We start from the raw sequence: 13,794 nt of genomic DNA on the forward strand, positions 1-13,794 counted from the left end.
AAGAAATACCGATCGGCCCTCACGAAGTCTCGACCCATAACCGACTCTAGCCCCTTAACGCCTTATCCCTCAATGTGAACAGCCCCCTAGGACCCTCACATGGCAGCCCCTTGCACCAAGGTAACAAAAACGTGAGTTACACAAAAGATAATGCATGTTCATGGCATAATCTTTGCAAAAACAAAACCACATGATGTATCTATGTAATATTCATGCAAACCCACACATGTCAGCATAAAAAAGCATGAATGATGAGAAAAAAACGTTTTTGGGCGTGCCTTTGCGTTTAAATGCATGAAAACTTTGATATCTTCACGTAGGACGAGCACTGGAGGGACGAGGAAGGGCTTTTCTTGAAAAAACTTGAAGAACTCAAATGTTGGCTGCTGAAAATTCGAAGGGAGGCTGCTGCTGATGGGGAGGGGCGGCCAAGTGCTTAGGTTAGGTTTAGGGTTTGCAAATGGTGAGTTTAAACATAATAAAAGGTGTAAATAGACCCTTAATTAAAATAGAAGGGATTAAAATAGTTTTAAGCCCATTATACATCAAAGAAAACCCGTCAAGTCCAAAAATACTCCAGAAAAATATTTCATTTAAGTACATTTTTGAAAATATTGCCCGCACCCTCAAAAAGTTCTCCGAATCGTTAAAATTTGCGTACCGGTTAAAAATATGATCTGGCGTATAAAAATACTCAACCAAAGCCTATTTACAAAAATCATACTTAAATACACCATATATTAAATAATTAAAAATAATTATTTAATAAAAAAAATTTTCCTGATTATCCCCGTGTCCGTTACTCGTTCGACTACGAAATGCAACTTTAAACTTTAATGCCTGAAACTTTAAATAACAAAGAAATAAACATCTAACCATGCAATAATCATGCAATAAATGCATAAAAATCATTAAAACATATTTTAAATAAAACCTTATATTGCATGCAGTCAGGTTACATAGTTCGAATTTCCTAGACCTTAAACTAATATAAAACCATATTTTAAACATGTAAACATGTCTACTACATTTAATTAATGCAATTAAAATTATTTAATTGATCATTTTCTATTTTTCCTAGATTCGCATGCAGTTGGGTTATCGTATTTTGGACCTTACATATATCATATTCACTAAGTAATCTGAGCAGTTTGTGCACTTAGAACACGTTTCTAGTAGCTCAAATTATTAATTCTTATTAGAATATTTTATTAAGTTGTTAACACAACTTAAATTAGCATTATTTGACATGATTTGCATAACAATTAATTCACTCCTTCTAAATTGTTACGTACCTTTGATCATATCATAAATAACTCTAATAACCTAAGAATTTAAAAATAATTGCGATCAGAATAATTATAATATACTCAAATAACAATCAAAATGAATTGAATTTCTTTTGTTTAAGCTACGTAAATGCAACCTCAAAGTTTTCTTATTCCGAAAATGATCTTTAATCCAAATGCAACATCAACATACAATTCTTAAATATCATGATATCTTTTTTTAATTTGAAAAAAAATCTTTTCAAACAGTATGAAAAATTAATTTAGTGAGACGGATCTCCAACCTGATCCAACTCATGTAAAACATTATTTTTATGCTAAAAATATTACTTTCATATTAGATATGAATCGGATCGACCCGTCTTACGGATATAGACCTGTGAGATCGTCTTACAAAGGCTTACTATTTTTTAGTTGATTTGAAAATAATGGACTTCGACCCAAATGCACCATCAACAAACAATTATTAAATATCTATCTATATTATGTATAATACATGACTCATAATTGAAACAAAATAATGTATTCATGAAATTTTTAGAATCCCCATAATAATCCTCTTTTTTCCATGAAAAAATAAATTTTTTGTAAAAAAAATTTTAAACTTTATTTTTAAAATTTTTTAATAAGAAAATACATATATATGGCATATACACAAGGTTAGTAAATAATAATTGCTCGGATTCCCTCAACAAAAAAATAAAAATAAAAATAAAAATAAAAATAATAATTGTAGCGTAGTTTAAGGAAGCGTATGAGAATAACTTCATACCATCCTTGGAATCAGTTAAGCCATTCACCATATTTGCTCTTGCTACCTGATTCGATTCATCTCCCTTAATTCCCCAAATTCAGAGAGAACGAAAAGCACGGAGACAGAGAACCCTTAGAGGAACTTGCCCCCTTTTCTCTATCTCTGTTTCGGTAGCCATGAATGAAAAGGCGTCTGTTTCCAAGGAGCTTAATGGCAAGCATGCAAAGGTGACGACCAACCCCCTTCAACATGAATTCTCCCTTTCGGACTAATGTATATCTTTCATCTTGCGACAAAATAAATTTCTGGAAATTAGTTTGGTTCAGGTGATGATTTGCATCTTACGTGTGAGGGAATGGAGAAAAAAGAATGAGGTTCCTTTCTTTGTTAAACAGACAATGTATTTAGCTGAAAGATAAAGGGTAAATTTTTTCCCTTAATCAAGAACAAATGAGGATCGGGAAGCGGGTCTTAAGTGTAATGTAGAAATTGGCGATAATTAGCCTCGCTCATGTTATGCTTGGATGAATTTCAGTTGGCCTAATACTAAACTATCTAGCATATCTATTTGACACATTTCATGTTGTCGATTTTACCATATTCTGAACTTATTCTCATCCTTTTACATATCTGTTTCGGTACATTCTTTTAGATCTTGGAAGGTCTTCTCAGGCTGCCAGACAACAGGCAATGTGCAGACTGCCTGAGCAAGTATGTCAATCTGTTCCTAGTTTTTCGACATCTACGCTGGTTTTTTTTATATAATTCCAAAAAAAATGATTGGTTTCAGGGCTCCACGATGGGCAAGTGTCAACCTGGGAGTATTTATATGCATGCAGTGCTCGGGCATTCATCGAAGTTTAGGAGTACACATCTCAAAGGTTTGTATGTATTCAATCTCTCATCTCCCTTTTTTCAAAATTTACAAAGTGGTTTATGACATTGATAACTACAAATGCAAGTGATTTTAAAGGATCTTGTTTCCTAATTATTTCGATTTACATTCATCTATGCTTCTGTTTGTTTGATGATTCACTTGGTTTTTGGTTTGCTTAATCTTTCTTATTACGTATTGCGATGCTTACCTTGACTATTGAGAATGAGATTTCAAGTCAGACATATGCGTCCAACAATTTGGTAGATTCAATTCACAATAACAGTGAGGTGAAAGCTAATCTTCTGCACTTCTACGATCTTGTTGGCTTAATAGACTGCTTGGAAACTTTATGCTCAAGTGAAATCACTGGCTTCAAACTTGTTCACAATTCTCACTCAAGTTCGAATGAACGAGCGCACAGTCAATAAGTAACAATTCCAGAGTAGTTTATTCAATAGCCTCCTGAGCATGATGCTGTTTGCAACATATATAACTCCAGTAGTTTCGCCTTCAGTTCCAGTTGCTGTAATTCATGTCATTCTGAAGTATTTAATTTTTTTTTGTCTTCAACATGATTGAGCGTGTTTATTTCAATTTTAACAACTTTTGACTGTTTTGAGTTTGTAAAGTATTTTTCATTTCCTGATTCTTTTTTTTTTTTTATCTTTTTTCTTGAAATAATAGGTCAGGTCTACAACTTTGGATACATGGCTTCCAGAGCAGGTTGTTTTAATGCAAAGTGAGTCTGCCTGATACCATTCCTTGAGCGAGTAAAACACCACATTTTGTTGTCCATGAAAGACTTGGTCCTATGGCAACCTTTTTGTGGTGTAGACATATTTTACTGGGTTTGGCACCTGGATAGGAAGAGGGAGGAAGGGGGGGGGGGGGGGGGGGATATAGTTTTTTACACTTTAGAAGTTCATTTTATGCTAGTAATTTTTTGCCTCATGTTGGCATTTGGTGCTCTATTTCAAGGGTTCTCAATCTTCTTTTTTGTGCAGTGATAGGAAATGAGAAGTCCAATAATTATTGGGAAGCAGAACTACCTCCAAACTTTGAGAGAACTCCAATTGATAACTTTATTCATGCCAAGTAAGGTCATCTGCGAACGTTTTGGAGTGCATCATAAACATAAACCTAGGTTCTCATGCTTTAGGTTCTATTTAGGTATGTGGACAAAAAATGGGCTTCAAAGACAGCCATGCCACCATCAGAAGTGGTCGGTGCTGAACAGAGTTGTGAAAAATCTGTAGGTCCCAGCTTCTCAGGAATTCCAAAGAAAGCCAGAAAATACTCTTTGGGAGATGAAGCTTTCACCAACCACATGGCACAAGTTCCTCCGACAACACGAACTCGAGGGGTAGGCTTTTAATCATTTGTTCTAATGAATATCTTCGTGAAAGTAAATTCACTACAAATTTCTAGATTTCTTTGAGTTCAATATGTTAAATTTTCTAGAAAATGATATCAAATATTTCACCTCAACAGGCTTCTTTAGATTTGATATCTGATGACATACCAATTCCACCAGTGATTGCTTCCGAACCCACTGCTGATGTTGCACAAGATCTCTTCAGCCTGCTCTATGTTATGGAATCAAAACAAGATCGAACTGTTGTACCTCCATCACGTTGGGCAACTTTTGAGTGTAAGAACACTCTGTAAATTACTTTTGTAATTCTGCTAAATATCAAGAACATCTCAAGATCGTATACCGGTTTTAGAAAAATAAAGTGAAAAGAAAAATTGCAAGACACATAAATTTTAGCACGCTAATAATTCCATAAGCCCTCTCGGCATTTGCATTCAATTCCAATTCTTGAAGTTTACTAGGACTCCATACATGTATGTTTACAGAAATTTTTGTTTCAGGAAGTTATGCATCAACGAAGGAGATGGAAACAAATGTCGGAAAAGTGACCTTCCAGTAAAGGGATGACATACTATCCATTCTACGAACATTATGTACCTTCTATATAGATTTCACTGAGCAAATTCGAGAAAGATGATGTCTCCACCATGTTCACTACAATTTGCAAGACTGTCCTAGTTTTGTATATTCTGCACATTTCAGGGTTGTCATAATACTTCTGTTAAGCATAGTTATAATGTCCTTGTTACAGCATAGGTAAAGTTATGCCAAGTCATTGCTGATTGACTTATTCGGACCTTAAAACTTCAACCTGATTCCCTTTGCTGATTGATAATTTATACAAAGTTGTTGTCTGATATTAAAGCACTCTGTAAGTGTTGGGGCACCGTTTTCTCGCATCTAAAGTACAACGGAAGTTTAAAATTTTTGTTTTGATGTTCGAAACAGTATTTGGTGTCGTATGTTTATTAAACCATTCATATGGTGTATATATTTATACCTCTTCGCGTATTGAACGCTGACTCCAAACTATTCCGGATTTTAAACGGAGATAGCCTTTCTTGTAAATCTCTACAAACGGATCTCCCTCCGGTTGATCGTCAAATTCGGTCCAAGATCGAAGATTGCGTTCCTCGTTTGGATTGCACTAGTAATTGCAAACGATTTGTGCGTTGAGACCATGACATCCGAATTGTCAAAATCAAGAGTCGGTGTAGCGTCGGAGGCGCGACGATGGAAGAAATAGGTTGGCCGATATTTTGCACCAAAATTAATCAAGTGGCCGGGAGTTGTGATTGAAGGAAGGATAGTTTTTGCTTGTTTTGTGGGAGAAAAAAAAATCTTGTATATTATGTCTTCTTATAGTGTATTTATAGAGTGCGATCAGGAGTCCATTTTCCACAAGGATTCTTAATCCTTGTCTCACCAAGACTCTATTATTTCATTATATTACAATTCTCATATTATTATTATTATTATTATTATTATTATTATTATATCATGTATTTATCAACTTTTGATAATGTGTTGGAATATTATAAGTTTCAGAGTTTGACAAGATAATCCATAAGAGAACTGAAGAACCAAACTGATCGGACAGATCGAGTAATCGCAACTGAATACTTCATTTAAGCTAAATTGAAAAAACCTTTATCAACTGAAGTATTCATAAGTGATAGGACATTAGTTAGAACTGATAATGTCCACCTGAACTGATCGGTTGATCAGTTGACTCCTAATCAGTTGTTCACGTCATCTATTGAAGTATCAGCAGACAGATTGACAGATCATACCAAAGCATAACAGATGAATCAAAACAGAACAATCTGAATACCTCGTACTATTGTCAGATAAAGTAACTAGACGACGATTCAATGGATATTAGTCATTTAATGTATTCAATACGACCGTTGGGATCGAAGACTATTTATAGCTGATCGAATCACTTGAAGAAGGTTGCTGAAACACACGAAACAAACAATCTACAATCTTCAACCAGTTGCGATACATTTCTCGATTATTTTCTCAATTTACAGATCGCACACTCAGCTCTAAACTCATTGTATTTATTCGTAGCATTCAGACTACGAGTTAGAGCGATTCAGTTAATTACTGTAAAAGTGTTCATATACTAAGAGTTTCAATTTAGCAGCGTGTAAGACCAATAGAAGTGGATTATTACAATCTGTTGTAATATATCAAAGTTTTTTTTAGTAAAAACCTTTTCTCGTGATAGAAGGGATGATGTAGAAGCATTTAATGTCTCCGAATATCTATAAAAATTCGTGTGTTCATTTTAGTCATTCTTTAAATTTTACATTATATCATTCCTCAGTATTCAATCTATATTTAAGTCTATTTCCACACTATAATCAGTTGACTAATTTATATCGAAAAATAAGATTTCGGGATTAGTTCCTCAAAGAACTGATTCATATTTAAAAAGGAAACAAAAATCCAGAGTGTTTATTCAACCCCCTTCTAAACACTCCAACTGCCTTAACCGATCCTATCAAGTGGTATCAGAGTGGTTAATCTTGTCTTGAATACTCTCTCACACTCAAACTGATACTGAAAATCATGTCTTCATTCAACAAGATTCCAATGTTCTCTAGGAAAGAGTTTGACAATTGGAAGACTAGAATGCAGGCTCATCTAGCTGTTCAGGACGATGACTTCTGGTATGTCATAACAAATGGACCCATGAAGATTATGAAAGCCAACACAGCTGTTGCTCTCACTGATGGAGCACCATATCGAATAGAAAGCCACGAGATGAGTGGACTTCAGAAGATAAGAGAAAGGCTAACTTGGAAAATGTTGCCAAGGACATATTGTATAAGACTCTGGACAAAAACACATTTAGCAAAATCAAAATATGTAAATCAGCTAAGCAAATCTGGGAAAAGAAGATTTAGCTATGTGAAAGAAATTAGCAGACAAAAGAAAACAAGCTATCAGTTGTTGTTCAAAAATTTGATAACATCAAGATGAAAGCCGGAAAATCGATTGGTGAATTTGATGAAATATTAAGCAGCATTGTAAACGAATTGAATGTACTTGGAATAATACACTCAAAAACAAAGAGATTGCCCTAAAAGTAATGCGTGGCTTTCCCAAGGAATGATATGTGAAAACCATGGCCATGAGGGAATCGAAAGACCTGAACAAGGTGGAACTACATGACTTATTTGCTGATCTAAAAGCCTATGAATTCGAGAGGCAAACAAGAGAAAACGAGCCAATAATTCCACCAGTTACAATTGCTCTAAGTGCACTGAAAGTGAAACTAGTAGTTTCTGTTGAAAAGTCAGCAGAACAACTGAGAAATCACGCAATGTTATTGTTTGTGAAAAAGTTTGAAAAGTTCAAAAGCAAGAATTAAGGTTCCTTTTAGAGAAACTATCACATAAATGAATCCAAGAAGGAACCAAATGCGTGCTTCAACTGCAGAAAGACTGGCCATTTCATTGCTGACTATCCAAAGCCTAAAAAAGACAGCAGAAGATCAGTTGAGAAAGGTAAAAAGCCCTTCGAGCACATAAGAAGATTCAAGGTTGAGAAGAAGTCATCCAGAAAAAAGCATGAATCTTTGATAGCTGAAGAGAACAAGTCAAAGTGGGCTGACTCTGTCAACAAAACATCTGAAACCGAAAGCTCAAGCAACTCAAGTGATGAAGTGGAGGTGAAATGCTTCATGGCTGATGATGCTGAGATGGAGTCCAGCAGTGATCAGGTATTTGACTTTAGCTCAAATGATTTCACACGAGAAAAACTTATTTCTACACTGCACGATATGGTAATTGAGTACCGCAAGCTAGCTATCTCCTTTGAGGAAGCTAAGGCAAAGCAAAATGACATCTCAACTGACACAGTTGATAGCTTTAAATCAGTTGAAAACTTAAATATCAAAGAGGAGATGTTAAGTTGATAGTTGAAAAGAGAAAAAGAAATTCTATGATTTAGCAGCTAATATCAAAAAACTCTAAACTGAGTAAAGTAATTCAGGCTTAGAATAAGCCGTCAGTTACGCTGACTGAAATGCAAGGGTTACCAAAAACAGTTGGAGATAAGATTGGTCTGGGCTTCAATGGCCAAGATGAACCCTCAACCAGTGGTATAATGCCAAAACTGAATATGAGCAAAGAGAAGTATATTCACCTGTTTAAATCAGTAATGGTACATAAGAATCCTGAATTCAGTAAGTCAGTAGAAAAACCAATTGAATAATCATTTGAAAACATGAACAAAGCAAAACGACATGGAATTGGGTATAGTCCCAAGAGTTTAGCTAAATCGTGCAACTGGTCACCCAAAAAGTTCGGTTATGGTAAATGAAATTCAGCAAGGGGCTATTATAATAATTATTATAATAGCAAGCTTGTTAAAAAATGATACCGGATGAACAATAAGGATAAAATAGCACAAACACATGTCGTATCATCCTCGCTGCACTCACCTGTCACACACAAGTCAGGAAAGGTTATCTGGAACACAGAAACTAGTAGATCATTTCGACTGATCCAAATCTGGGTTCCTATGAACTAATCAGTTCTGGACCCAAATAGATTTGAGTACCAAATTTATTCATTATTTGTGATTGCAGGTTATAGGTAATTTGATCAAAGACTCAGTTTGATACTTGGACAGTAGATGCTCAAGACATATGACTAGAAAAGCTGAACTGATATCTCAACTGATCAAATATTCTGGTCCCAAGATCAGTTTTGGGGATGTCTCACAAGATAAAACTGTGGGTAAGAGTAAGCTTATCCATGGTAATATTATCATTAATGATGCATTACTTGTTGACAATTTGAGATATAACTTAATCAGCATCAGTCAACTATGCGATAATAATTATTCAGTTGAATTCAGTAAGCATGACAATTCAGTTAAAAATGCAACTGGTGATATAATTATGATAGGAAATAGATGTGGAAATACATATAATGTGAGTTGGAACAATCCACTCGATAAGCCAGTGTGCTTCGTAGCTTCAAATCAATCTCAGAACTGACTGTGGAACAAAAGATTGAACCATCTAAATTTCAAATCCATTGCACAACTGAGCAAACACGAACTGGTAACTGGTTTGTCTAAATGTGAGTTTTCAAAAAAAAAAAATTGTTCTGCTTGTCAGTTCGGGAAGCAAGTTAGATTTTTTTTAAAAAACAAAGGAAGTAAATATTCAACCCAATGCTTAGAACTGATACATATGGATTTATTTGTTCCAATACCAGTCACGAGATTTGGGGGAATAGAATACACTCTTGTGATTGTTGATGAATTCTCAAGATTTACTTGAGTCGTTTTTCTCAAATCAAAGGATCAAACTGCTTCACAACTGATAAAACTTTTCAGAAGACTTTTAAATGAGAAATTAGTTGGGATTGACAGAATAAGAACCCACCGCAGAACTGAATTTATCAATCAGTCTTTGTCTCAGTTTCTTGAAAATTTAAGAATCAGACATGAGTTCTCAGTTGCAAGAACACCACAACAGAATGGTGTAGCTGAACGGAGAAATCGAACTATTAAAGAGGCAGCAAGAACAATGCTAGCTGATTCTGGTAATTCTCAAATGTTTTTGGGTAAAAGCAGTTAACACAGCGCCTTATACTCATAATAGATCGATGATTAAGAAAAATCATTCAAAAACACCATATGAGATCTGGCATAGTAAGAAAAGTGTAGTTTCATCCTTTAAAATATTCGGGTGCAAATGCTTCATTCATAATAATGGCAAGAATCACCTAACTGCCTTCGATGTTAAATCGAATGAAGGGTTATTCTTAGGATATTTATCAGTTAGTAAATCATATAAGATATTCAACAAAGATATTCTTAATGTTGAAGAATCTATACATGTTGTATTTGATGAGACTGTGCTAAATGATAAGCCAACTGATCCAGTTGAGCTGATTAATCGCTTAACAGGTATAAGTTTAGAAGATGACAGTGAAGATGAAAATCATATTGTCAAAAATTCCCTTCAAACGCCAGAGCCAGAAGTGGTAAAACCACCAGTTGGATAGGCCAGATACAGTTCCTGATAATCAGTTTGTTGAACAGCCAGATAACATTCAACCTCAAACTGATGTTGTCTCAACTAAAGCAAAAGAAACTAGTCAGTTACAAACTGAGCCATATTTGCAAACGTGTCAAACATATCCAAACTACAAATGGAACAGGAATCATCCACAAAATTTGGTAATAGGTAATCTATATGATCTAGTGAAAACTAGAAATCAGATGCTGAATTTATTTTTACATTCTGCTTTTATATTACAACTGTAACCAAAGAAAACTGAAAAAGCTCTAGCTGATCCCAGTTGGGTCATTGCTATTCAAGAAGAGCTTAATCAGTTTACCCATAACAATGTCTGGACTTTAGTTCCAAGACCTTTTTCAAAATCTATTATAGGTACCAAATGGGTATACAGGAACAAACTGAATGAAGATGATTCAGCTGTGCGCAATAAAGCAATACTGGTTGTACAAGGCTACAGACGGAAAGAAGGAATATATTACAATGAGACTTGTGCTCCAGTTTCTATACTGGAAGCAATCAGGATATTCCTAGCCTACGCATCCTTCAAAAACTTCAAAGTATATCAGATGGATGTGAAAAAGCACATTTTTGAATGGTCAGTTACAAGAAGAAGGTATGTAGAACAGCCACCAGGTTTTTTAAATCCCTTACTCCCTGATAATGTTTATCATCTTAATAAAGCTTTATATGGTCTGAAACAAGCACCTAGAGCTTTGTATGAGATCTTATCAAAATTATTAATTGATCATGATTTTACAGTAAGAACAGTTGATTAAACATTGTTAAAATTTACAAAGAAAGATCATTCATTAATTGTTCATGAAACGTCCACTACTCGTTTTTTTTTTAAAATGTACTAGAAATTTTTTTCCTACTACTCTCGGCTGAAATACTATGCATATATGTATAAATATTTTTGCTATTAAAATACCAACAACCTACTATTTAAAATCCAAAAAAACGCAATTCAAAACATAAATTCGTAAACATCACAAAACCTAAAACTAGAATTTTTCAAAATAAAGCATAAACTCTTTAAATCCTCTCAAAACCACTTAAAAACATACAAGTCATAAAATTGTAAAGTAAACTTAAATCATAAACATAATTTTTGCAAAAAATTAGCCACGGTCCTCGGGTTGTCTGCACCTTCAGTCCAGCTAGTTCAACCATCAAGTCCTCCATCAAATTCATGCTCACCTGCATCGATCACACCTAGTGACTTTATTGACTCAACAAACCTTAACCATGATAGCAAGTAATATATATACATTCACAAGAAACAGTGAAAATACTTTTAATAAAATAGTTTTTCATAAACATGCATAAACTTAAACATTTTTCTTTCATCATATAATTTTTTTCCTTTCCATCATATATGTGGGGACCCGGACGCTATTTCATTTCTTAATCATTCTTGGGAATAATTTGATCAATTAAATAAATTGGGTCTAAAAGTTTTTTTTTTAAAATATCTTGCGGAACATAATATAATCAATCTAATATTCATATCACGAGTTAAAATTACAAGTCTTGTACAATATAGATCCATATCAAACTAGGGTTCAACAACCACATATCAAGTGATGAAACCTATTCTACTGCTGAGTCCGAATCTCCACGCTAATCTTGTTCTCTCATCTTCTTCTTGACCCTGATCCTGTCCCACCTGTTGTCATGTACACATACAGACACAACAACAGCCGGATAACTCCGGTGAGAATAATATTCCCAGTATAAACAATGTGTACATGCAATCATATGAATCGATAGAAAAGCATGCAACAGATATCAGTAACATGTATCATAATCTGAAAGACATGAATCAATATAAAATTATAAATAAACTCGTGACTCAACATCTCAGGCTCAACTCATTTCTAATCTAGAGATCCCGATTCCTGGACATTGGCATAAGATACCGAATCTCCGCAATAGAATCCGATCTGCTCCTACGCAGCATCGATATAAACCAAGCATCCAGTGTCTTGGCATATCCGCCAAAGACTTGGCACCTCCGCCATTGACTAGGCACCTCCGCCCTGACTCAATACATGCTTTGCTATAACTCAATAGACTAAGCATATCAATCTCATAACTTGCAAACATCAATGCAATAAAATTAGTATGTGATTTAGGGAGACTCAAGTCAGATCTAACTCGAGTTATATCCTCCCGGTTCAACATTGATTGATACCTTTCGTTGTTCAGTTGAAACCGTTGTTTGTTCTTCTATCGGTTTCAAAGGAATTCTCGATGCCGAAGCTGTCAATACCAATCTGAAATGACAATGTCGAGTAGCACAATATCAACATATCATTCCATGTATGACATGTAAGGATCAATATTCACTCTCGGTACATTTCGACAGTATAACGGCGTCATTTCGATATACTGACAACTCAATCATCAATCGAGTCAATAGCACAACATCATATAAATCTCATAACCGCAATTCGTAAAATAATCTGATACCAAATCTGTATACTCTCAATCAAATCAATTCTGAAAAATCATAACAATTTCATACGGTATCCGTTCTTCAATCTGGTTTCGATTATACAATGGCTAATATCTCACGAACACCATATATCAATCATATCTGATTCCTTCACTATCATATTTTCAAATCGTATCAAAACATAAGAAAACTTACGTCCTTGTGTATCCGTTGGGGAGAGGATCTCAGAACTGTGTTCGGATTCAAATTCTGATAAACGGATCTTGTCAAATCACTATTTAAAGCTCAAAAGAAACTTAAAGCTTTTCCCTGAAGTTTTCCCCTTTTCTTCATCAAATTCTCGAGCTGGAATGAAGATGACACACACACACACACATATATATATCAAGTTGCATGCTAAGGAAACGTGGCTTATCTTCAATCTGCATGTCTCGCGCATATGCGCGACCTCCCTCGGCGCATATGCGCGAGACAGTCTGTCTAGGAGATTTGGCTGTTCTGCTTCTCGCGCATATGCGCGACTTTACCCCGCGCATGTGCGCCCAGATCTCTGTCCCCGCACTTATGGACTCCACTACTTCGTGCATGTGCGCGCCTCACATCACGCATGTGCGCGCCTCACATCACGCATGTGCGCGCAAAGTTCTGTTCCGGCTTCTTGGCTACTGCCCTCCTCGCGCATATGCGCGCCACGTCTCGCACATATGCGCGAGGTCCTCTGCCTTAGCGATTGGTCTCTCGCGCATATGCGCGTATCTTCTCGCGCATGTGCGCGCAACTCTCTGCCCGTCACTCATGAACCTTGCTTTTCATGTCATTTCCATGTCTTCTCTACTCGTTCTATAATCACATCAATTTATCAGTTAATCAATCTCATATTACATTGGTAAAATCTCAGGCATTAAAATTCTCCCCCTCTAAGGCACGATTTCGTCCCCGAAATCACAGGCAATCAAATCATATCAGACAAGAAATGTATAACA

General features: G+C 35.4%; 1 protein-coding gene across 1 annotated transcript; it reads left to right on the forward strand.

Moving 5' to 3' along the window:
- Positions 1-2,092: 2,092 nt before the first annotated feature.
- On the forward strand, positions 2,093-5,198 carry LOC140965282 (probable ADP-ribosylation factor GTPase-activating protein AGD15). The gene is made up of 8 exons (XM_073425443.1): positions 2,093-2,270; positions 2,696-2,754; positions 2,834-2,924; positions 3,605-3,659; positions 3,925-4,015; positions 4,091-4,283; positions 4,412-4,571; positions 4,796-5,198. Coding segments are annotated over exons 1-8 (702 nt in total). The 5' UTR covers positions 2,093-2,219; the 3' UTR covers positions 4,798-5,198.
- The last annotated feature ends 8,596 nt before the right edge of the window (positions 5,199-13,794 follow it).

This window comes from Primulina huaijiensis, chromosome 18, assembly GCF_012295235.1.
Source record: "Primulina huaijiensis isolate GDHJ02 chromosome 18, ASM1229523v2, whole genome shotgun sequence".
Lineage (NCBI taxonomy): Eukaryota > Viridiplantae > Streptophyta > Magnoliopsida > Lamiales > Gesneriaceae > Primulina > Primulina huaijiensis.

Coding starts and splice junctions, on each gene's coding strand:
- LOC140965282 (XM_073425443.1), top strand. CDS start 2,220: ATGAATGAAAAGGCGTCTGTTTCCAAGGAGCTTAATGGCAAGCATGCA. Junction 2,755..2,833: donor TGTGCAGACTGCCTGAGCAA/GTATGTCAATCT, acceptor GATTGGTTTCAG/GGCTCCACGATGGGCAAGTG. Junction 4,016..4,090: donor GATAACTTTATTCATGCCAA/GTAAGGTCATCT, acceptor GGTTCTATTTAG/GTATGTGGACAAAAAATGGG.